Raw genomic sequence first — 26,438 nt, 5'->3', positions numbered from 1 at the left:
GCATCACACCCCATAGTCGCCTCTGACTGGACTTAACTGTCCAGGAGTCCTTAAGTTGCGTGTTGCCTGTATTTCATAATAAACTCATACCAGCTGCACTGATATCATAATCCATAGAAATTAACCATGTAAAAAGTCCAGACCAGTACCCATTGTTACATATCCATTCCGAGGGATTATTGAAGTGTGCTTATATGAGAATAACATTTGTCAGCTTTTCTGTTGTAAACTCTCCTTTCCATGTTTTTTTTTAAAGCTATAAATATTTGATTGACTAAAATACTGCAGTTATCTGTGGTAAGTAATGTTGCATGGCATGTTTTAATCATTTCAATGAAAACACATAGATTGGGGTGACATTTTGTTTCCTCTTCTGTTCCTTCCCCCTCTCCTGCTTTCAGACACAGAATATGGGAACTCAGCACCGAATAAAAGTAGATGTTCCTGATCGTGTTCTTTACACTGTAGGCTCCTGTGTTCTTGTCATTGGTTCTATTGGAATCACAGGAAATCTCCTTGTCCTCTATGCATTTTACAGGTATGGTTTTCTCAGGCTGGGGATAAGTTTGAATAGGGGTGTTTTTTGTACTTTTTAAATGAAGGGGAAAAAGCAACAACTTGAAGGGCTGTTGAGGTACTGATGTGTCTCTGGTCTCACCTCCACATACAGGGAGATATGGCTCTTATACCTACCTGCAAGTTGAACATTCAGGATCAGGGTATATCCCTGCTTACTACTGTTTGATGATTAAAGCAGTGGTGCTGTATTCAAAGGGATGGTGGGAAAACAAGAGGCTGGTTCAAAAGCCTGCTTGGAAATTTAACCAACAGGCACCAGAAAGCAACAAAGTGAATATGAGAGAGGTATGACTAGGCAGGAATGGGAGATGTGCAGCATTTCAACTAGCACCCTGAAAAGCACCATTATACCAGAGAAGGGAACGTACACAGCATTGCAACTTCTCTGTGAAAAGGATGTGCTTTATTTTATTTTTTTTAGAAAAATACCAAATTACTGGCAAGCCCTATCTGTTCTAGCATTAATACTGCCAACACAAGTAGGTATTTGCACATTTAACTGTGAATAAGGTTTTTAGACTGTCTATATTGTAGTGGAATCCTTGATGAAATTCACATTCCAACTTTCTATTATGTTTTTGTTACCTCAATAATATACAATGGTAAACAGAAATACAGTGGCCAAGTTAACCATTCATATAATAATTTCAGTTTTGAGACTTTCTGTTGTGAGAGATTGAAAAGACTTATTTTAAAAACATTTTCTCTGATTCCATATAGGAGGTCAGAATTTGCCCTGGTTTATTTTGTCCAGGTAATGGTTTTCCTATTGCTGAAACAAGTTGCTCATTATCTTTTAACATTGCTCTGAGCTCAGCCACTGAAAATGAAAACATGTTTTATTTTAACATCTTACTAGTGTAACATCACAGTGTCACATATAATCTTCATGAAAGGCTACCATAAAAACAGTGATAGACTGTTGTGAAAATATCACTAGAAATTGAGGGTGATACCTCCTAGGTTCTAAAATTGTCACAATATTTTGAGCCGGTGATGGGATGTTCTTTTGCACAAGAGCCTTGTTCTGCATGTCATGTGTTCTGTTCTTTTAAATCTCATCAACATTTCCTACCAGCAAATCACACATTTATAAAATATATCTATTTAAGTGGGAGAGAGACAACTTGAGCTTGGGATATTTTAGAATTTGAGTTCCAAAAGTAGCAATGGGGGCAAATGTACCTTCTGAACATTAATTTGTTTATGACTAGGTTGCCTTCCAGATATAAGGGAGTTCAGGTGCTGTGCCCTGATATTCTGATGAACTTTCTGTGGACGTTGACAGCTGTGCCTTTGAGTTCTAGGTGAACTGAAACTGCTGAGTAATTCCACATGGATCACTGAGCAGCAGTCAGATAGTAATGACTTTCGGTCATGCTTAAACAAGGAAAGATTTGACCTAGTGACCTAAAGAAGCAGTACTAGAGTTCATAATTTATTCTCTTTCCTTCTGATTCTTCTGTTTGTCTTTGCCTGCTAATGCTGCAGGGTCTGTCAAAAACAAGCACAACATCAAAGAGTAGTATATCATGCCAGCATCTGTAAATATGTGGCTCAGGAGCTACCCAGGCTGCCTGCTGAAAAGATGTAATGTGGTATGAAAGCAATGCAGTGTTGTAGAGCAGGTCTATAAAAATAATTTACTGATAGTCTTGGTAAATTTTCTTGTACTGTGATTTTCTGTGCAGGTAGGATTCAGACAATCAGGGACATTTTTTGCTCCAGGGGAGAGTATCCCTATCTTTTTAGTGAATGAGAGCATAAGGTGATACATAGGAATTCTAATGTGAAATGATGCACCAGTAGCACCCATGGCAAATAAATGGTGGATGGTTTTAACAGTTGCGCCAAGGGATAGTTTAACCTACCAATTTTGCACTAATGTTTCCAGTTCAAAAAGTAGATTCACACATGCCTACAACATACTCAGGTCGATGCCCCCCTCCCCAATTTCTTTGTAAGTATACATTACATATAGACATTCAGGCAAAGGTTCAATTTCCATTCAGTTCTTCATGCATAGAGAGAGCAAAGCAATGAAAAGCAACTTGTATTGTCTCCATGTTAGCAGAAATGATCCAGTCACACACATACACCTACCTATATATGTGGTGGGAGAAACATTTCCCAAGATAGATAAATATGTAAAATTCTGCTAAGCTGAATCCAGTATAAAACTACCTTAATGGTGCTTTGAGTCTGAAACAGAAGCATGGAATAAGTTTATACAGCATTGCTGTTACAACATTTTAATACTATGATTGTCATGGTGATACTATGTTTGAAGCATCCGCAGTGTCCTGTTCTGTGGATGCTTAAGGCTGTGAAGGTAAGCAAGTATATTGTACATGGTTTGAGTAAGGGGTGGTATAAAAATACCTGTATAAATTAATTAATTAATGTCCCAGAAAGTTGAGTCATGTGGAGTCAAAACAGGCAAAGTCAAGTGAGTCACTTCAAACAATGATCAAGTTCAAACCAAAGTAGGACCTTGGATAGCTCCAAGTGGATTAAGCTCTTTTCTAATAAGGTAACTGTAGGAAAATATTGTCCACGTGGAGAGGAAAATCCAGCTGAACCTTTTTTAGGCTGATAAGCTCCCTGGTTTGGTTAGCTCAACAACCCTGGCTGGGTTGTTGAAGAGGTCCTATCTAATTTTGGAGTCCTTGACATTTGTGAAGAGTGGGGAGATTGAAGTGCTGTAAGGAACTCATCCTCTGAGTCTTGAGTATGGTGACAGGGTTTATTTAGCAAAACTAAATAAGTTTGGTTTATTTTATTTTATAAACTGAATTATAATTAAAGATAAACTCACTGTTTTGCTTTCTTTCACCTTTTTTGGGGCACCATGATGATGCTTATTAAGCAACAAGCGGCTGAGGACACCGGCAAACTATTTCATAATGAATTTAGCAGCAAGTGATTTTCTGATGTCTGCAACTCAAGCTCCAATCTGCTTTCTCAACAGCATGCACACAGAATGGATACTTGGAGACATAGGTACTTTTCCAATGCTGTTTTGCACATGAACCTCTCCCTATTTCATGCAACTTGTCTTTGTGGCATGAGAAGGTTGTTCAAATCTATTTGCTGTTATAGACAAACTGACCCTGTTTTAAGAGTTACTGAGCATATCTGCCTTTTTGTCACTAAAGTCAGTTCCTCCTTCCTTCTGCTTCTTTTTAATGAAACCGCCTATAAAGGTGGACCTGGCAATACAGTGTCCCCACCCCAGTACCATCATAATATATAAGCAACCATGTCAGTCTGTGAAAAGATATGCACGATTGTTTTGTTTTGTACCTTCTCCCTCCCCGCATTTCAAAAATGAAAATCTTGCACTCTCTTCTTTCTGTTTTAGGCTGTAACTTTTATGCTTTTTGTGGGGCACTCTTTGGAATAACATCAATGATGACTTTATTAGCTATTTCAGTTGATCGCTACTGTGTGATTACTAAGCCTCTGCAGTCTATAAAAAGGTCTTCAAAGAAACGCTCGTGCATCATCATTGCCTTTGTCTGGCTCTACTCGCTGGGATGGAGTGTATGTCCTCTCTTTGGATGGAGTACGTTACTTACTCTTTTCTTAATGTATATACTGTCTTGTGTGCATTGCCTTTGCTTTCTTAAATATGTGTGGGACAGCCAGGTGACATTAGCAAATGGGGTGACAGTTATCATTTCTAGGGCATTATTGCCAATGAGAAATCTGGTTCTTTTATAGTGGTGGAGTCCTTATTTTCAAAGTGAATCAGCTGGCAAAAGTAGATGAACAGGTTTATATCAACACTTGTCCTAGCTAGCAGAACTGGTAGGTGTTCCTCAGGTTCCTCATTAAGAGAGCTGCTGCATCAACAGAATGCTTAAGTGCAATCTGACTTACTCTGCATCTCTTCATGTAGCTATTTGAAAGAAGAGCAGGGAGAGGAGGACTTTAATAAAGAATGGGGGAATCCTTAAAATCTATTTGAAAAACTATTGTAAACAATGACACACATTGGTAGGATTGACATAAAACTTGTAGTAAAAATTTGAACTATGGAATGATAAAGGCTTTACAGGAATAGAGTTATGAAAGAGATGCAGAGGGGGAAATCATTATATTAAGATCCACAACAGGGTGGGTAGGGAAATCAAAGGGGGTTTTATGTTTGTTTTTATTTTGCCTGTATATGTAAAATAGAAAGGAAGGAAGGAAGGAAGGAAGGAAGGAAGGAAGGAAGGAATGAGCAGGAAGGCATTAGCTGCAGGAAAATAAGGGACAGAAATCTCAACGTGTCAAGTTATTTTTCATGGGCAGTCTTGCAGCTCTGTGAAGTATCCAGGCTGTAATTGAAACACATTTTGAAACACATTTCCTGTGAACCTGTGGATCCTCTTCCTTTCCTTTCACCTGTATCTATTAAATTGCCATATTTATATAAGCTGCTTTGATAGGCAGGTAAGATGGCCCTCAAGATCCTTTCCATCTCTACAGTTCTATGATACTTGCACTGGGATAATCCCACAGAGGTCCCACAGTTAATAAGTCTGACAGCATATATCTAGTAGCATAGCCGTCAATGTTGCCAGAAACTCTGGTTGAGGGCTCTGTGCAGTCAGGTGTGGGATAAGTAAGAGGGATGGAGTGCATCCCATGAAGACTGGAGCAGCAGAATGGTGCTGTTCCGCCCACCGCTATCTTCACAGCTGGCACATGCCAGTGAGGAAGTGATGCCCTTCCTCAAGGTTGTATCCAGTACTGAATGAGCAGCATTCTGTTTGTTCGATGGGACTTTTCTTTCTGCTTGCATGCCCCCAAAATCTTATCCAGAGGGAGCAGATTTTGAGGGTGAACAGGAGGCTGCTGGAGAGAGAATGAAATTGCATTGCACAAGCAGAAAGATGTTGCACAAGTTGAATGGCAGAGTTGCACACAACCCAAAGCTGCCACTTCTCTGTGGAAGCTTTCAGCTTCCTCCTGCCCCCACCTCATCAGCTGCCACTGGTTATATATGGAGGGAAAACCCTAACAGCTGAAGAAGCCTGAGGGATTTTGTTCTTGAGTTCTGCTGTGTGTTCCTGCTATGTCTATTTTGTTCTATTGTTAGAAGTGTTTTTAACCTGATTTATATTTTTTTACTTGTAAGCCACTCTGGAGTAGTGAGAAATGTAACACCCATAAATGTAAATATATGACAGATAATACCATAAATATTACAAATATTTGGAAACTAAAGATATTTATATCATTGTAATATCATTATAAGAAGCACAATGGCCAGTTATTATGCACATTAACCTCTCAGTTTAACATCCCCTATAGATATAGAAAGATAGATTTCCAGCATAACTTTTTGAAAGTTCAGGGTTGTCGAATCAGTGATTTATGATTTAATTTAGAACAAAAGCCCCTGCTAGAAAAACCTTGAAAGACCCATAATGAAAATGGTATTAACCACTGGGACATGCAGAGCAGCCTTATTAATAAATGCTATCAAATTTGTCTATGAAAAAGGAGTTGACCCTATCTCTATTTGCCAGCATCATTTTCAGAGGGTTTCTTGCCTCCCAGGAAGCATTCAGCGTGATCATGTGAAGATTTTAAAAGGTTGCTCGTGGAAGATTGGCAGTTTTCTGATTACTTGTGCATAATACATTTATTCGTAATAAGAATTGCTCTTAATAAGTCCCAGTTGGGTGACTGAATGCATGCCATTTTTAGACAGCAGAATCATAACTGCCTTTTCTAGGACAGACTTGAACTCTTCAGCAAGAAACCAAACATACTTCTCCCTGAGACTGAAAACTTTTGTGGGGGATGTACCATTGAGCTTCAGACAAGTGTTTGCATGGCTAGCAGGTGCAAACCCATGCACATTGATTCTACATGTTTATTCAGAAGTAAGCCCCATTGAGATCAATGATATTTACTCCCAGGTATGGGTAGGATTGTGGCCTTAGACTATCACCCTGTGTGTCACTTACCTTAGAGTAAATCCAACTGAACTCAAAGGGGCTAACTGTCTAGTAGATATGTGCATAATTTGATGCACGTTATTGATTTTATTCAAATCGGGGGCAGTAGACACAGTGCCCTCCAGATGTTGCTTGAATGCATTTTCCATCACCCCTGATCATTATCCATGCTGGTGGGAGTTTGGGAGTCCAACAGCTTCTGGAGGACACCATATTAGCTGCTCCTGATTAAGATTACAGTGGTACCTTGGGTTAAGTACTTAATTTGTTCCAGAGGTCCGTTCTTAATCTGAAACGGTTCTTAACCTGAAGCACCACTTTAGCTAATGGGGCCTCCTGCTGCCGCCATGCCACCGCCATGCCGCACAATTTCTGTTCTCATCCTGAAGCAAAGTTCTTAACCCGAGGTACTATTTCTGGGTTAGCAGAGTCTGTAACCTGAAGTGTATGTAACCTGAAGCGTATGTAACCCGAGGTACCACTGTATTTTATCCTTTAAGGACCACTTCTTCCCAGGCAGCTCACAAATGAAAGATCAGAACAACACACAACAAATAATAAATTTAAAAGCAGCAGTTAGATTAAAAGTGAAAGCCAGTCTGCAGTATGAAATGGCACAGCCAATGAGAATTGAGCCTAAGACATCCTTTCTTACAAGCAACTGCCACTGAACTATTTCTGAGTAACTATGCATAACAACTAAGTTATGCCATTGTGCCATTATGCTATTATGGCAAAATGGCTAGAAGCTGTCTTTCACAAGAAGTGATCTCTGGCCCTTGAAAGCTTATACCACAATAAGTTAATAGTGTCACAAAATTGTTTGTTACGTTTACTGCAGCAGACTATAAGAGTCTCCTATGAAGTAGTGCCACTTTTTCTTAATTGTCAAGCTCCTGCATCTCTTCTTATTTATGCATTGTATTAATAATCATGTTTATTCTCAGGTTCCTATATACCTGAAGGTTTGATGATATCTTGTACATGGGACTACGTATCCTATTCTCCAGCAAACAGAAGTTATACCATGATGTTATGTTGCTTTGTGTTCTTTATCCCTCTGATAATAATCTTCCACTGCTATCTATTCATGTTTCTGGCCATTAGAAGTACTGGCAGGTAAGCAGAGCACTGAAAAATATTCATATAAATAGATAATTATTTTGTAGGCTGTTTCTTCTTTTTAATCACAGTTAACTTGCTGCTTATGGCTTCAAGACTTTGTTGAGGATCAATGTCAAGAGATATCTATTTTATGGGAATTACTTTCCTTTCTGTCCCTTTGACTTTTGACTTGGGCAGAGCAACCCAAATTCCTGATCTGCTGGAATGAAGGCAGTATGGGTGAGACTTCTGGAGGTGTCCCCTCAGCCTGGCTGTGCCTGGCTCTATCAGTAGGGAGACTCTACAGCAGACATCCCTCTGCTGACTGCCCAAAAGACAGATGGGCAGAAGCTACTGTCAGACGAACCCTTGTCAGCGATAGTCAGGAAGTGGGTGGACCTGAGTCAGCCAAGGAGCTGCTGGACCCTAAACTGGTCTAGCTACCAGCAAACTGTGGTGAGGGGCCCAATCCAGGCTTGTTTGGGTGCAGGAAACATGCACACTTTCCTTCCTCTCCACCTTCTTCTACCTTGGTTGGCATGAGCAGTGGGGTGGTGGTGTCTGGATGCGGTGGTGTCTCTGCCACTCCACTGAAACCTGCTGTTGCCTACCAGGAGTTAGAAGTCTGTCCTTAATTGGGCAGTCTTTTTAAAGGTGTTTTGACTTATTGGTTGGGTGTATTTATTGTATTGGTCTAAGAGAATGTGGATACAAAGGAACTTAGGTAATACTTTTCATTGAACCATTTCCTGTAAATATGGAAGAATCCTAGCTTCATAGAACTAGGCTGGAATAGTGCAAATATGCATATAACAATTCCTTGTTCTGCTTGCATCTTTTGCAATGCTCCAAAGTTCCGCAGCCCTCTTCATTGTGAGGTGTGCATGTTTTTGATGCAAATCTTACCATGTGTAACAGCCACTTTACAAACCTTACGAAGAATGTAGGGAACGGAAGGGGCAATACGTTGTACTTCCTGTCCTGCTCTCATCCACCCCAAAGCTGCTACCAATGTAAGCTATCTCAAGAAAGTTCGTAAGACCAGTATATCAGGTGGGGGAGGGGAACTAAATATAATTAGGAGAACACACATACACGTTCTCTGCCTCTTTTTCTGAAGTTCTGTTTTAAGAGAAGCTATGCACCATTGCATTTACTGCTAGTAATGCCTTTCATACGCTGAATGAAGTGTTTATTCCTTAAAATACCTCCTGCTGTTTCTTTCACAGGAACGTTCAGAAGTTAGGATCAACCTATAACCGGAAGTCGAATGTTTCACAGTCAGTGAAGAGTGAATGGAAGTTAGCAAAAATTGCCTTTGTGGCTATTGTGGTGTTTGTTCTGTCCTGGTCCCCATATGCTTGTGTCACTCTGATTGCGTGGGCAGGGTAAGTGGCACGCCACCAATGAAGCAGTTTCAGTCAAGGGTGGATAAGGATTATGTATGTGTAAGCAATGCATCCTGAAACTTCAGTTCCCTTGAGGAACATAAGAACTTTTTCCTCTCTGGTTTGCTCTGTGAATGAGGCATAATTGTAATAAATGCTACCATCTATAAGGCTAAACATCTTTACAAGTGTCCCCCCACTTAGGCGTAATAGACTCACGTGCGACCGCATATACGCATGGTGCCAGGAAGTAAATGAATAATTAGATTCAAACCTGGGGATGGTGGGAGAGACCTGGAGAGTCCTCATTGCTCACAAGGAAACCCTCCCTGGAGCCCAAAGAGGATGTCAGTGATGGCAGAGGATGCCCCAAAGAGACGGGAGGTGCACCAGAGTTTTGTTTAGGCTGCTAAGCCTCCCCATCTAACAGCTGATGCTCGCAATAGCACAGCAGCAACAGCAGCTGCCACTTCTCCATGTATCCTCCAGCCAGCCCCAGAGCTTCAATTCTAGTTGTCAGTATTTTTGTATACAGTGTTTTTGGTCCGGATTGGAGAGAGAGCATCAGAGAGGGCTTTTAAAGGGTGTTTCGAGGCTGCTCCCCAATTAAGCGATATTTGCTTATTGTATAAGAGCCTGGAACGTAACCCCTGCATAATTGGGGTGGACAACTGTATACAGAAGCTAGAGTAAACACCTAGTTAGAGGTGAATTACCCCCCCCTAGAATATTCCTGCAGAGAAAATGGAGTGTGATGCGCCATTCTACTTCACATTAAAGTATCTGATTTACTGCCTGTTTTCCTATTAAAATGTCCACCCTCACCTATGCAGATTTGTAGATAATTGCTTGTGCATGTAATAACCTACACATTCTGATTCAAAAACAGAATGCTGCAAGCAATTGCAAAATGCCTACCGTCTTTTGTTTGGAACCTATAATGTGATATGCAGTGAAGAAGAAGAATAAAAGACACCTAGAGTGCACTTGATATTGGGCATGTTTTCATACTTCTGGAGTAATTGCTCTTCTCGCAGAAATCCTGAAGTTTAATACCAGAAAAAAAAAATCAAATGTGGCCCTCCACACTACAGCATTTCAACCTCACATCAGTCAGGAAATATTCAAACTATTTTGTGCTTCGTTGTATGCGTTGGTCCTTTTAGTTATTACCCTTGTATTTTAATGCTGTGTTTTTTTCTTGTTTCTAGCTACGCCAAGACCTTAAACCCATATTCTAAATCTGTGCCAGCTGTTATTGCCAAAGCTTCTGCGATCTACAATCCCATAATCTATGCAATCATTCACCCAAGATACAGGTAGTGTGAATGCATCCGTATGATAATATTTTATACAGAGATATGTATTGTTTTGAATGAATTCACCGTTGGATGGTAAAGAGAACGTATTACTTGAATCACTGCACTGTGAGTGTTTCCTTCCATTTGGATGTGTGTACACTCATGGGCACTCATTCTGCAGAATAGAGTTCCACGCTGGGTATTTGGTGAAGAGTGTGTCACAGACCTTGCAAGACCAGGCAAATTCCTAAATATAGAAACCTAGTAAGCCTCTAGCCAGGCCATTGGTGCATCTAGTTCAGGGGTCAGCAAACTTTTGCAGCAGGGGGCTGGCCCACTGTCCCTCAGACCTTGTGGGGGAAGTGGACTATATTTTTTTTGGGGGGGGGGTGAATTCCTACTGTATGCCCCACAAATAACCTAGAGATACATTTTAAATAAAAGGACACATTCTACTCATGTAAAAACATGCTGTTTCCCGGACCGTCCACGGGCCAGATTTAGAAGGTGACTGGGCCACATCTGGCCCCTGGGCCTTCATTTGCCTACCCATGATCTAGTTCAATTTTGTCTACACTGGTCAGCAGCAGCTCTGCTACACTTCAGGCAAGAGGCTCTTCCAATCCCACCTGGAAATGTGGAGGACTGAACCATCTGCATGCCGGGCATGTGATCTAACACTGAGCTAGAGCCCTTCATTAAGATACTTCACTAAGATTGTACACTTCACTCCTCCCTAGTACAGGGCTGCACGATGGCCTGTTGCATACCTGTGATGTAATCAGAAAGCCTAGAAGCCTTGACACCCATCAGCCTTCTCTGCTTCCCTATGGCGTGGTCCAAGATAAATTGGGGCAGGGAGCAGCACTTTGTACCATTAGGTTTATACAGTGGTACCTTGGTTCTCAAACGCCTTGGTACTCAAACAACTTGGAACCCAAACACTGCAAACCCGGAAGTAAGTGTGGCAGTTAGCAAACATTTTTGGAAGTTGAACATGCTCCTATTTGAGTGTTATGCTTCTGTTTTGAGTGCCACACTTCCGTTTTGAGTGTTACGCTGAGGTCTGTCTGTTTTTGCTATTTATTTTGTGTTTTTGTTTTAGCGGCTCTTTTTTTGTTTTGTTTTTCTGACTGTGTGGAACCCAGTTCAGCTACTGATTGATTGATTGATTGATTGATTGTGTGACTGCAGTACATTGTTTATTGCTTTAATTTTATGGATCAATGGCCTTGTTAGATAGTAAAATTCATGTTAAATTGCTGTTTTAGGGGTTTTTTCAAAAGTCTGGAATGGATTAATCCATTTTGCATTACTTCTATGGGAAAGTGTGCTTTGGTTTTGGAACAGACCTCCGGAACGGATTAAGTTTGAGAACCAAGGTACCACTGTATTAGGTTCTAAGGCTCTGAATGCTTCTGTAAGGATCATGTGAATATGATTTGAAATCTTTTACTCCAGTTTGCTATCGCTCCTTTTTCAGTTCAGCAGCCAAGTCTGGTTAACAGTTAAAGACAAGTAATTTGTAGCGTCGAAACACAGTAAAACTGAGTTTTCTGCTGAGCTTGAAATTGCTTCTATATTCAGAAACTAATGGATTCTCTTAAAAAACTTTACAGTTCAGGTATCTCCCTTTTAAACTCCCCCCCCCCCAAGGGATATGTTCCTATTTTCCCAGTTGCTGGGAGATTTTTGAACACAGAATCTTTACTAGCCCAAATACTGCAATGCATTTTTCTCCCATTTAGGGAAAAGCAAGTACAAGAACAGAAACTAGAGGGGCCTCCATTATTCTTAACTCTTTGCCATGACTAACAGAAACAACATAAATTGTGTGCAACAAGAAAATATATGCATGTTTGTTTGAACTGTATATAGAATTGGTTTGCCTTGGTGTGTAGATTTTTGATTCTTTTTTATCGCTTTAAGTCGAGAGTGGGGAACATATGGCTTGCAGACCAAACTTGGTTTTCCAGGGATTCAAATTTGGCCTTGAAGGGCATTTTCCTCAAACTGCACCTGACAGAGATACAGCTGCCAGTGCGCAATCAGAAGCCTTAAAGCATGGATAGGCAAACTAAGGCCTGGGGGCTGGATGCAGCCCAATCACCTTCTAAATCCGGCCCAGGAATCACCGTGTTTTTACATGAGTAGAAAGTGTCCTTTTATTTAAAATGCATCTCTGGGTTATTTGTGGGTCATAGGAATTCGTTCATTTTTTTTTTCCTTTTCAAAATATAGTCTGGTCCCCTACAAGGTCTGAGGGACAGTGGACCGACCCCCTGCTGAAAAAGTTTGCTGACCCCTGCCTTAAAGTGTGCTCTGAATTGTTCATTGGCAAAGGAAAGCAGGCTGCTCATCATCTGGTTGATGTTGCACAAGCAAGTTTCCCATTGGGAAGGGTGCTGTTGTGCTGAGGTGCTGCTTGCAGGCATGGAGTGGTTGCCCGCTGTAATAACAGGATGATGGACTAGATGGGCTATTGACCAGATCCAGTAGGCTCTTCTTATGTTCATAAATGGTGTGTACCGTATTTTTCGCTCTATAAGACGCACCAGACCACAAGACGCACCTAGTTTTGGAGGAGGAAAACAAAAAAATATATATATTCTGAATCTCATAAGCCAGAACAGCAAGAGGGATCACTGCGCAGCGAAAGCAGCAATCATTCTTGCTGTTCTGGCTTCTGGGATAGCCGCACAGCCTGTATTCGCTCCATAAGACGCACACACATTTCCCCTTACTTTTTAGGAGGGAAAAAGTGAGTCTTATAGAGCAAATAATACGGTATGTGTGTGAGAGAGAGAGAAAAGGAAGGAAGGAAGGAAGGAAGGAAGGAAGGAAGGAAGGGAGAGATTCTGATTCTGTCACAAACAAACACTGGCATTGCACCATCTCCAGAGTTATCAGATTCAAGGACACATAACTCTTTTGAATCATGGCCAATAGATAAATGACTTTGTTTTACTTCTGTTTTACTAAAAGGAAATGCTGCATAAAAGTTTTAAACAATAGATACATGATTCTGCCACAAGGTGGCAGCATAAATCATTTGTGTGATTTTATCCTTGGCAGCAAAAGTAACCACTTAACAATCTTTTATAAAAGGTTTGTAGTATACTAACAGCATTCTGTGACACATAATGGCCATTCTTTTCATCACATGTTTGGGTTAATTTCTTCGTAACTTTTTGTTTGTTTATCAAAGCATTCATGGATTTCAGAATGCAAAGTTTCTTAAATTTGGGTATAGCAACAACAACAACAACAACAATAGTAATAACAATAATTTATTATTTGTACCCCACCCATCTGGCTGGGTTTCCCCAGCCACTCTGGACGGCTTCCAACAAAGATTAAAAATACATTACAATGTCACATATTAAAAACTTCCCAAAACAGGGCTGCTTTCAGATGTACCATTTATTTACGTTGCCATCCTATATTCCTCTTAGGCCAGCTGGATGGATGCAGGATTAATTGAAACATTAAATTTGAATTGTGAGAGCTTGATATTTCCTAAAATGTTTGGCTGATTCTATACGTATTGAAACTATACGTAGTTTTATTACTACTGATGTCCCACAGATTCCTGTGGTGATTAAGCAAACAATCAGTTGCAGAAGTTCAGCCTTTGGGCTTCTCTAAACAACCTATGTATCCCTTATTCATCCTGATTTGTTTCCTCAAAACTTATGTGGAGATTAGATTATATCATATCTTGTCTTTCATTGAGCATTTTTTCTGGTGTGTTTGTGGGGCTATTATGAGACAACGATTATTCTGCACTCATCATGGTTTGCTTGCAAGTTATTCACTTGGTCATTTGTTTTTCCCACACTTTTTGAAGCATTTCCCCATCACAATACAAACCACAAAAATCTTGTTCTTTTTAAAAGGGGTCTTATTGCACTTTAACCCTCTTTAATTATGCAAACCTAAAGTTATGGTATGTACTTGAATCCCTTCTGTAAAATAGTGAGGCGCTCTTGTGTTTTTACTCTATTCCATCTCCCAAAGAATCAGGGCATGTAACTATAGTTACCGCAAAGCCCCTTAAAAATAAATATTGGGATGGATTTAAAGGTCTCCTTTCACTCACAGAAGAATTATTTTATATATTGAGCTAGAGGGGGTTGCACAATACAAGTGACAATCTCAGTTGGCAAAGCATGAGACTCTTAATCCTAAAGTTGTGGGGTTGAGCCCCATGTTAGACAACAAGATTCCTGCATTGCACGGGGGATAGACTAGATGACCCTTGTGGTCCCTTCCAACTCTACAGTTCTGTGATTCTAAGCTCTGCCTGTGCAAATGGAAGAATAACAGTGATAGCACTGTGTGAATAAATGAGCTCAGAACAGGTGTAGAGGGGAGAGAGGCTAGTTACATAGACTCATTTATTTGCAAGCAATTCATACTCTGATATTTGCATAAGCCATTCTTCTGTTAGTTCTGATTAATGAAAAATATGTAAATACAGTTGTCTGGGGGCTTATTCCCAAATGGTGGGAAGAGGTTAATTTGTCACGCGACTTCTTTGGAAAGAACTAAAGACACACTCCGTTCCATGCACAGCCAGCAGTCAATTATTCTTTAGTAGCTTACAGACCATTTTTGCCTTCACTGTAGAATGGTGCAGTGGTTAGAGCGCCAAACTATGACAAAGGGAAACTGAGTTTCCCTAGGAAGCCCACTGCATGACCAAACTTCCTCTCTCAGCCCTGTCCTCTACCTCACAAGAGCATGAAAGGGAATGCTAAGCATGTATGCTGCCCTAGGGCTGCTTGAAGGAAAGCTTGAGATTAAAATGAAGTCAATAAATAATACGTGGATAGGAGGCACAGGAAATGTCATTGATAAAAAGTTCACGTACAAGTTCATTCTGTTTCTGTAAAGCCCAAGGAAGTGACTGCTTTAGATGAACTTAATTTTAAAAAACGTGCAAAGTAAGAAATAGTGATGTTGTAGTCCTGGGAAAAAGGGGTGTATTATTCATACACCTGACATATTAAGGTAACAAAGCTGTGAGCAGAAGCTTTGTTTGTTTTGTTTTTGCAGATGAAGTGTAGCTCAGTAGCAGAGCATTTGCTCTGCATGCATAAGATCTTTGGCTCAGCCTACAGGTAGAGCTAGGGGCATGGGTGGCGCTGTGGGTTAAACCACAGAGCCTAGGACTTGCTGATCAGAAGGTCAGCGGTTCAAATCCCCGTGACAGGGTGAGCTCTCGTTGCTCGGTCCCTGCTCCTGCCAGCCTAGCAGTTCGAAAGCACGTCAAAGTGCAAGTAGATAAATAGGTACCACTCCAGTGGGAAGGTAAACGGTGTTTCCGTGTGCTCTTCTGGTTCTCAAGAAGCGGCTTAGTCATGCTGGCCACATGACCCGGAAGCTGTACGTCGGCTCCCTCGGCCAATAAAGCGAAATGAGCACCGCAACCCCAGAGTCGGCCACGACTGGACCTAATGGTCAGGGGTCCCTTTACCTTTACAGGTAGAGCTGGGAACATCCTCTGCATGAAAATCTTAGAAAGGCACAGCCAGTCAGACTAGCCAGTAATGAGCTAGATGGACTAACCAGGGGTGCCACGTCCTGTTTCACCCTGCCTTGCCACCCACCCTGCGAAGTGGCAGTGGCTGCAGTTTCCAGCACCAGCACTGATTGCCAGCCAGATCTTATGGGAAATGGGTGGTGGGGCAGATAGTGGGTGCCCTTAGGGGCTTCCACTGCCCGAGGTGGTTGCTTCACCCCACCTCATGAGTAGGCTGGCCCTGGGACCAATGGTCTGAACTCAGCATACAGCAGCCTCCTCATTTCCTAGGTTTTGGATGAGTGGAATAGATAACCACCAGCTTATGATGCCTTGCAAAAATTAAAGATTTGCCTGCCTTTTGTTCATGAACAGTGGGGTATGTGAATGAAACAACACACATGTTGGTGATCTTAGGTGAGATAGCCATGCAGTGGAAGTTGCTCCCAGTACCAGTCACCACATGGAAGCCAAGTAAGGTTCAGATAGTTTAATGTTGCAGAAGATAAGGCTCAGTAAAACAGTTCTGGATGCAGATATAAGTTCCAGCTTGTCGACTTTTGCAAATGCAGATATATACAAGTACAAAATATATCTGTTGCTCTAAATAACTCTTAACAATTCAAGATGTAACACTGGACAAGTAATAGACTCAAGACAGACTTACCCACTCACTACTGAGCTGACATACATTGATCACAGCCATAGCAACTGGCTCTACTGACCATGCACCTGTGATTAGCTCATCAATGGGGTAATTTATGCTCATGAATGAAATTAACCTCTTCTCGTGTCCAGTTACTCCAAAAACACCCACCAAGGAGTCACAGCCACACTGAAGTTTGTTGTTGCACTTTGATTTTGCTGATTCTCAATAAACAAGAAACAATACAAGTTAGAACAATATGCTTCCTAAAGTCCCAGTCTGTTTCAGCATATTCTTATGTTTTCTTCCACCTTGTAGATGTTGGGCCTCTCCAGATTGGCAGCTTGCTCCCGCTGCTGTTTTGTGGATGCATTCTTCCACATGTCCTTGATGCAATAATAGCGCATTTGTGGTAGATTCATAGTGGCCCACCATCCATGCATCATACTGCTTTATCAGTTGTTCTTCAGTGTATCCCTAGTTATCATTTTTTTGCTGCCTGGCTGGGCACTCTTGCATTGTAGCACAACAAAAACAAGGCAAAAGGAAATCTGGAACATTTCTGGTATAAAATGTTTCAGGAAGAAGTTACAGGACTGATTGGAAATGAAGCAGTATGTCTATCATTTTCAAGCCTTTTTCAGCATTGAAAAGGGGATTGCATGTAACACCCCCACCCACCTACCCACCCAAATACCACCACCCGCAATACTGCCACAAGAACAAATAATCATGAATAGACAATAAAAAGGACTTCTGGAGATGCCTATAGTCTTTGAACTGGCTCTTATATAGATGGGGTTAAGAGAACCAAGACTTAACTCTTTTCTATACCATACAGCTGGGTCTCCTGAAATGTGCAGTCTGTTGTTTCTTTCTAAGTATTCTCCAAACTCTGTTTTCATTCACTGCATATATTTTTTTGCTGTTCTGTTTCACAGTATTTTTTTATTATGTCTTTTAGGAGAACTATTCGAAGTGCTGTCCCTTGCTTGAGATTCCTTATACGGATCTCACCAAGTGATCTTTCAACAAGTTCTGTGAACGAGTCGTCATTCAGGGCTTCTATGTCCAGCCGTCACTCTTTTGCTGCCAGGAACAAGAGCAGTTGTGTTTCTTCCATTTCTGCAGCAGAAACTGTAAGTTTGGCATGGGTGACCGTCTCCCAGGTTTTATCCTTTTGCTTCACATAAAGGTGGCAGACTAAACTCCTTCACTATTAGAAGGAGTGATGATAGGAAAACTCATATTCATTAAGCACTTCCAAACCTCATTGAGAATCCTTGGGGTCCCTTCCAATTCTACAGTTCTATGGTTCTGTGATATTAGTGGTAGAATCAGACATGTGCTTCATTTTATCCTTTAAGCAGCCACAGGATTCCTTGCTCCCCACCCCCTTGCAAAAAGGATAGCATGGCTACACACTCACACAAACACTTACATTGCAAGGCTTTGTGTGCCTGATAAAGTTTGTCTGGTTAAAAAATCAATCTGTGGGGAAATGGATTGACGGGGTGGAGTGGGGTGATTGCCACAAAAGCCAACTAATTTGATATTAATATAACATGGTTTTTGTGAGAAACGGGAAGAACCAATTTCTCCCAAGCTTGGTTCTTTGGGCAAAAGTTTCCCCAAAACTATGAAATTTGCGGCAGCTAGACTGATGACTGGGAGTCGCCGCCGAGACCACAAAATACTGGTCCTGAAAGACCGACATTGGCTCCCAGTACGTTTCTGAGCACAATTCAAAGTGTTGGTGCTGACCTTTAAAGCCCTAAACGGCCTTGGCGCAGTATACCTGAAGGTGCGTCTCCACCACCATCGTTCAGCCCAGACACTGAGGTCCAGCTCCGAGGGCCTTCTGGCGGTTCGCTCACTGTGAGAAGTGAAGCTACAGGGAACTAAGCAGAGGGCCTTCTCAGTGGTGGTGCCCGCCCTGTGGAACATCCTCCCATCAGATGTCAAGGAAATAAACAACTTCCTGACTTTTAGAAGACATCTGAAGGCAGACCTGTTTAGGGAAGTTTTTAACGTTTGATGTTTTGTTGCTTTTTAATATATTCTGTTCGGAGCCGGCCAGAGTGGCTGGGGAGACCCAGCCTGATGGGCGGGGTATGAATATTATTATTACTATTATTATTTCACAGATTTAAGCTGCATGCAGCCTTGAGACTCCTTTGTTTGCATATACCATCAAAAAGCATCCTTCCGTTATAGTTTTCCCACAGCAAACTAAATGAGGGAGATTTTGTTTTTAAAAATGAATTACTACAAGAGATTGATTGGTCAGTGAACTCCGGCAGTGAAGCTTCACATTGTTCATGGTTTGGAATAGAAATTATCTTAAGAGCAAAAGGGGTTATAAGCTACCCAGTTATTCATATACTGGAAACCTGTATATGGGCTTACTGGTAAAATACTGCAGGGCAAGTTCATTAAGAAAGATGTGTAAAAAAGAAAAAAGTTGATAGTGTTCATAAAGAAAATATGAACAGACCATTATCCATCAAGAAAAAAAAGTTGTATAAAAAAACACTTTGAGAAATAATTGCAGTTATGAATAGTTTATAAATGAGTGGTCTTTAGAAAGTTTTAAGGATTGTGAACTTTGACTGTGGTTCTGCACTAGGTTGGTTTCAGTGGCTCTGTACATAACGGAGTGCAGGATTACAATGCAGATCGGCTGAAATCCAAGGTTCCTGAATCCTAGAATTTAAATATACCCACTGAGACAAAGCTGCACCAATATATACTGATTCAGTAGGGATGTGAGATGATTTCTCTGTTTCAAAAAAACCTAATCTATCAAAGTTGTGGCATATTGTGATAACTTATCAGCCAGGTCCGTCTTAAGGAGAATGATTGCAACACGAAGGCAGAATGATCACTTGCCAAGGTCGCTGGAGCCTCTTCTCTCACCATAAATTATAGACCAACCTGCTGTAGAAATTGCTGCTCTAAAATGATTTCTTACAACAGACACGGAGAACCATTGGCCCTCCAGATGCTCTTGGACTGCAGCTTCCGTAATTTATTTTTACATATGTGTGTGTGTGTGTGTAAAAATAAATTACTGAATGAATAAGTTTAATGAATCTTGCTAATTCATTAAAAAAGAACAATTGTACATAAAAACAGTGTTAATCTCTGAACGCACCCCTGAAGATACAAACAGATCCACCATAATAATACAGTGCCTCTGATAACCCCTCCCACTGTGTCAGTCCAGGAGGATACCATGGTCAGTGGTACCAAAGGCCACTGGGAGATCAAGCAGGGTCACAGTGTCCCATTCCTTTCATAATAAAGGTCATCCATCAATGGGGCTGATTGGAGTTGTTGCTTGTCTAGAAGTCATTAGACTCCATCTTAGATATAGCTAGGCACCAACATCCTGGAGGTTCTGATTTCCTAAAGGGACCCCTGACTGTTGGGTCAAGTCACGGACGACTCTGGGGTTGCGGCGCTCATCTCGCTTTACTGGCTGAGGGAGCCGGCGTACAGCTACCGGGTCACGTGGCCAGCATGACTAAGCCGCTTCTGGTGAACCAGAGCCATGGACAGAAACGCCATTTACCTCCCCCCCCCCCAGCAGTACCTATTTATCTACTTGCACTTTGACGTGTTTTCAAACTGCTAGGTTGGCAGGAGCAGGGACTGAGCAACGGGAGCTCACCCCGGCGCAGGGATTCAAAACGCCGACCTTCTGATCAGCAAGCCCTAGGCTCTGTGGTTTAGACCACAGAGCCACCCGCATCCCATTCTGATGTCCTATGCAACCTTAAAGCCCAATTCTATGCATCTTTACTCACAAGTCAAGTCCACCGAATTAAATGCAATTTCTCTTTCCCAAGAAATGGTATATAGAATTGTAGCTTCCAGGGTTTTTTGCTCTAATTCAGCATTTGTTCTTTGTGTGATAGCTCCAGAATAGCTACCAACAAGGGGCATATTCTACATTTTCTTTAAGAGAGAGGGGGGTGTTCTTTTAATATATTCTTTTGCTTGCGGGACTCAGGTCGCTCTGTTTAATTTAAAGGGGACTGGCAGGAAGACATCTGTGCATGAGGATAAAGGATCACACAGAGAATTAGGGCATTTATCTGCAGTGACCTGCCTTGTTATGAGAATCAGTGAAAGTACTTTGCCAGAATAAATTATGGTAGCCATAACATGGGCTGCTTGAATAAAAAAGCAGTCATGCACTTAACTACTTTATTGAATTTCTTTCTATTATTTCATCCTATACTTAATTTTCTTTCCAATCACCAAGCATCAAACGAGATTTTAAAGTGTTACACAAGAGTGTCTTACTCCATGTTTCTTATCCGTGCTCAGGCCTTGTAAAACATGTTCCCTTTCATCACAATGGATAATGTTTTAAGGTCTCAGTCTTGTCTAATCCTTGCTCACAGGGTTCCAATAAACAGACTTACTGGTGCAGCTCTGTTTTTAAAGCTTTTTGAGTCAAGCATCTGTGTTGTATTTCAGTCTAACGGCATACGTTTTGCATAGGTAAGATCTTAGGTTCAATACCTGCCATCTCCAGGCAGAGCTAGGAAAGACTCCTGCCTGAAACCTGTAGAACCCCTACCACTAGATATTACTGTGGGAGGAAATATAAATATATTAATCCCTATGGGCCCACATATGTAGGCGAACAACAAAAGAAAATGGCTGGGTGCCTAGATTCAAAATGTGGGGCTTTGCACTCTCTCCTGCAGGGAGAGAGCCCAAGTAGCAGAGATTAAACTTACAAAAATTAAGCAGCAGTATAGCATTATGAATATAGGTTGTTCAACCTTTTTACCCCATTCAGCTGCACATAGCAGCTGACCTCTATCCTACCCTTCTCGCAATGTGCAGACCACACACTGTTAAGTATGCTTTACTTACAGATTCAAGGTCTTAGTCATGCATTGTTCCATGCAGCAGCAAGGATAATACAAGCAAAATACTCTTGGGTAGACAATACAGAATATAGTTCTAAACAGGTGCTGTAAGCTTGGGAGCAAGCTTACAGATGTCCTCCTTCATTGGTTGGTTACATGATACAGAGAGGAAGAGAGAAAAAGGAAGAGTAAAGAAGCTTCACTTCCTCTCCAGAGGAGAGGGCACATGACCTATCTAGCAATGCAACTCTGTGTTCCTTAAGCCCCTGCTGCACTAACCAGCAGTCATGCATGGTTATGTTTAGGGTTGCTATATTTCAAAAAGTAAAATTCCTGACACCTGCAAAGTTGTTGAGCTTTTTCTATTTTAGGAAGACCCCAAACATTTAAACTACAGTTCCCATGATTCTTTGGAGGATGCTTTAAATGTATGGTGTGTATGTAATCCTGGTTTTAGTTTTATGGGAGGTGGGGAGAGGTCTGTTCTTCCTCATGCTACTCGGTCTGCTTTTTTTTACTGTTCGTATTTATATCTTACTGTTTACATCCTCTGTGGATGGTTCGATTTTTGAACTAGAAATATGCAATATATGTAACTCCATACTTGCTGAAAGACCTGAGGACCCAGTGTGTTGTAGTGGTTAAGAGTGGTGGACTCGTGATCTGGTGAACCAGGTTCGCTTCCCCACTCCTCCACATGAAGCTGCTGGGTGACCTTGAGCTAGTCACACTTCTTTGAAGTCGCTCAGCCCCACTCACCTCACAGAGTGTTTGTTGTGGGGGAGGAAGGGAAAGGAGATTGTTAATCACTTTGAGACTCCTTAGGGTGGTGATAAAGCGGGATATCAGATCCAAACTCTTCTTCTTAACTTCAGCAAACACATTTCATAGGGAAATCTCACTATCCTACGAGGAAAGGTTGATGGAACGTATGGTGCTTAGTCTACAGAATAAAAGATTGAGCTGGAGTGGGATGAGTATATGATAGTATTCTTAAAAATGTAAGAAAAGCCTGCTGGATCAGGACAATGACCCATCTGCTCACGCATGTTTCCACGCCCTTGCCAAATCTGCTGTAAGCCCCACAACAGGCTTAGGGCAAGTGCAAGGGAAGTCCTGCTGCACAAGTGTAAATCTTTCTGCTGGTGGTGTGGCTGCTTAGCACTACATTTGATACAAGCCTATGATTCTACATTTCGGTAGTTGAACACCTCATGTACCCTTATTCCCAGTGTAGTGCAAGAGCAATTTTATATATATCTATATATATATATATATATATATATATATATATCTATATATATATCTATATATATATATATCTATATCTATCTATCTCAGTGGGCAAGAGGCAAAATTGCAGCCTATTGATTGTTCGTGTATAAACATCTCAGTTTCCTTTTTTAGACTTGGAGTGACATGGAGCTTGAGCCTGTGGAGGCAGCCCATAAGAAACAGCAACCCTATCGAAGCCGCTCTTTCTCAAAACAAGCAGAAGAAGAGACTGGGTTGCTCCTAAAGACCCAGAGCTGTAATGTGCTGACTGGAGAAAAGGTTAAAACAGCAACCATTTTTAATTCTCCTTAATAATAAAGTGACTGATCCTCAGCATATGCATACAACCTGGACTCCCTGATTATTCCTACCCAGCCCATTACAGTGATGTCCATATGTTACTGTATTAGAAATGGTTTACTAATCCATTTCAGTATGGTTTTGTCTTGTGTTGCCCGAAAGGGCAAGGCAAAACATATTATCCAAAAGTCAAATCAGATGCTCCTCCATATATAGGTGAGTCCAACAATCATATTGCTTCTCCATAGTGCTTTGATCTCCAACATTTCCATTCTCTGTAGTTCATTTACTGAGTTTCCAGTAAAGTTAGCTTTACCTCCCATCTCCTTCAAATCCCATCTTGGGAATTGATACAAAATGGTGGGACCTGCTTTCTTTTTAAAAAAGAAATCTTGTCTTTGAGGGGGAAGATGAAAAAGAAATTCCTATTTCTCACTGACAGTGGGAGACTCTGGCAACTTCCACCTTCATGAAACTGAAAAGGGTGAGTACCGAACGCATCATCCATTGATGCAAAGAAAGGAACTGATGGCTTGTTGGCCACAGTTCAGTGTCATTTTCTGAAAGGTTCCTTTGCACAGTTGGAAACTTCAGGCAATGACATTATGGCCCGTGTGCAACTTGCACACACTGAATCCAATTCAGGTAGCACTTCTGCGTTCCTTGTTTCATTTTGCCACAAAGGTGTAATGTAGATTAACAGTAATTATATTCATTGTCTTCTTGCAGCTATATTTCCCATACAGGCAACTCCCACTTAAGAAAAACAAGTGGGGGCCCCATAGCAGATAAAGAACCACAGGAAGAATGTTTAGTTTCAAAATTCCTGGGTGAAAATTGCTCTGCTGTCCTCCAAAGTTTAGCCTTGACAAAAGAGTTAGTGCAAAAGAGTTTGAAGTTCAGCTTCAAAAGTTGGGGTTTTTTTTTTTTAAAAAAAAAGAAAATAGAGCAAAAGATAAAGGCTGGTATTCATCTTCCCATCCTTTCTATCTGTTTATTTTATTTGATGAGATTTATTATATTGCTTGCATAAACAAAACCCTCGGGGGGGGGGATCAAAAGTTTTAAAGCAAACATACACAATAAAATGTCATGTCTGGGGTGGCATTTCTAAACTGAAAACAATGCAATGAAGACAATCCCAGGATGTTAGTGAATATTGCACAATTGCACTCAGTTGCACAAACATTGTTGGCCCCATACACTCCCAGAGGCCAAAAAGCAGGGGTTGCCACTGTCAGCTGAATGGGCCAACTGAATATGACAGGTATGTAAAATATGTAGCAACTGTTCTGGAAGGACTGTGTGATTACTGCTGAAGAAGGCTAAGTATGGAATACTGATTCTCTCCCCATCCCCATTTTCTTTGTCATAGGTTGCATTGTCCTCCATCAGTCTGCATGACCCGTTTGAGAGATCGTTTGGAGAGAATGCCCCAGAACTGCTGCTCAAGCCCAGTTGTTTGAGAACATCATCTCTTCCATTTGGCTTGAATAGTAGCAGCACAGAAGAGAATGCAGACACTTCTGACATGGAAGTTCAAGAGCAGCAAACAGATGGAAGCCTCAACTCATTAATGAGCCCCACCATCCCACAAATAGTTATCATTTCTACCTCAGAGACCACCCTCTCTGAGGGGCAAGATGAGCTGGAAAATGGACAGGCAGAAAATTCCGGTGTATTATTTTCTCCAGGAAAGAATCACCTGTTGGACATAGGAAGGCTTAGCCCCTCTACCAACCTCATTGAAGCAATTGAGAAGCTTCTGTCCTAAATATGGAAGAGAACAACTATTTGGTCTTTTTGCTGCTTCTTTGCATTATTATACCAAAAAAGGGGGGGAGGACCCACATGAAGAACTCTGAACCTTGTAGATTAAGCAGATAACTTTATAAATATATTTTTTTGTAATGCAATCTTTAGCCCTTCTTGAATTTTATGCACTTTGCAGAAGCAAAACAACAGCAATAGATGCTGAAGGCGCAAAGCATCCATAGCGTAGATAACAAATGTTTGCCGACCAAAACACCTAGTAAATATTTCTCTGTATCTGTATTCAGCATAAGTTTTCATGCTTGTAATACCTTTCCAAGCAGTTCCATTGCTGGAGTGCCCAGCAACCACAAGCCCTGCTGTATTTCCAGATACTAAGATTGGTTCCGGAAAGAAATATCAGCTATGCATTCCTCAATAAACCTGGTCCAGGAATTGGTCGTTCTCCACTACTTTAGCCACCAACTGAAAGATGGTAGATCAAGTGGAGATGTTTGAGGTGGCACAAGCAGCCACTGTCTAGCAACCAGAAACCAGTTGACTTTTTGTCCTGACTCAACACAACAGCTAGTTTGCCATCTGTTCTTTGTAACTGAAGCTATGACTAGAGGAGGAAGAAATGAAAGTAGCAAGAAGATGAGCAACCCTTAAGACTAAACTTCCCATTTACTCACAGGTTAAATGAGCCCACTTTGAAAACAATAGCCCTTGGGAATGAGGCCAAAACTATGCACAAGAAATGTAATATAGCATAGCACTTGTTAAGTCCAGATGTAAAGATCAGTGTCAACGCTTCTCAGTCACAAGGGAAAGTGAGACTGTTGTGCAAAGCTAATGCAGTCATTCCTGTCTTATCCCCATAGGGTGTCAACAGTGGCAAAAAAAGTCACCTTTGGTTGTGGTTAACAATATGTGTCAATAGTAATGAGCTCACTGTTAAATTCTCACAATAAGCTTTACTCACGAATAACAATAAAACCACTTAACTGCTCTAGTACAGTTGTCTCTTTAGGATTGATTGCAAGCTTTTCATGTTTCCCCTGGGAGCTTTTTTTTTTAAAAAAAAAAATCCACAGATTTTGCTCTAAACGAAGAAACAGGGACAACTGTCTATTTCGGCCTTCAGCGCTGCATGAGGAAGATGGAACAAAATATGGGTGACCTACAATTAGTTACAGTTCTATAACATAATAGTAAAAGTGGAAATTTATTGGCTCTATACGTATAGGCATCCATAGGTTCAGAAACAATATCTGTTTGGATCAGTAATTCCCAAATGCGGTCCAAGTATTGACAGAGTTGCCAATGTACTTATCACTAGGGAAAATATCCTATAAAGCTGCAAACAGGTCTTTTATCACTTATACACTTTTTTGGGTAAATAATAATAATAATGATAATAATGAGGTGCTGCTACTCATATTTTGGATGCCAGCACAAAATAACTGGCATGGGCAGCAAAAAATAAATAAATGCTGGTACTCTACGGTGAATACTATCATGAAAAAGCACTGCACCTATGTCGCTATAACTTTATTGTGCACTCTGGTTCTTTGATAGTTGACAAAACGGCAGTGCACCTTCAGCAACTTTGCTGTGCCTTTCCCATTCCCTCTCCTAAACTGGATAGATATATGATTGTGCTCACTTGCAGTGCTTTTGATGCCTTCTTGTGAGGGAACTGGCTTAGCTC

The 26,438-nt window shown here is 41.1% G+C and overlaps 1 protein-coding gene across 2 annotated transcripts in view; it reads left to right on the top strand.

The window, feature by feature from the left end:
• The window catches only part of LOC309350180 (melanopsin), a 45,260-nt gene extending 19,521 nt beyond the window's left edge, over positions 1-25,739 (top strand). The window contains exons 2-10 of one of the 2 annotated variants that reach the window (XM_081876950.1): positions 402-538; positions 3,449-3,582; positions 3,944-4,147; positions 7,487-7,658; positions 8,873-9,031; positions 10,243-10,350; positions 17,470-17,644; positions 22,805-22,951; positions 24,348-25,739. In XM_081876950.1, coding sequence (XP_081733076.1) covers positions 402-538; positions 3,449-3,582; positions 3,944-4,147; positions 7,487-7,658; positions 8,873-9,031; positions 10,243-10,350; positions 17,470-17,644; positions 22,805-22,951; positions 24,348-24,746 — 1,635 coding nt within the window. In that variant the 3' untranslated portion in view covers positions 24,747-25,739. The remainder of the gene's footprint in view (positions 1-401; positions 539-3,448; positions 3,583-3,943; positions 4,148-7,486; positions 7,659-8,872; positions 9,032-10,242; positions 10,351-17,469; positions 17,645-22,804; positions 22,952-24,347) is intronic. The other variant, XM_081876951.1, reaches the window with a different exon arrangement.
• Positions 25,740-26,438: the final 699 nt, after the last annotated feature.

The sequence above is a fragment of the Podarcis erhardii genome, assembly GCF_964252035.2.
Source record: "Podarcis erhardii genome assembly, chromosome: 9".
NCBI lineage: Eukaryota > Metazoa > Chordata > Lepidosauria > Squamata > Lacertidae > Podarcis > Podarcis erhardii.
This window is presented reverse-complemented; position numbering and strand designations above follow the sequence as displayed.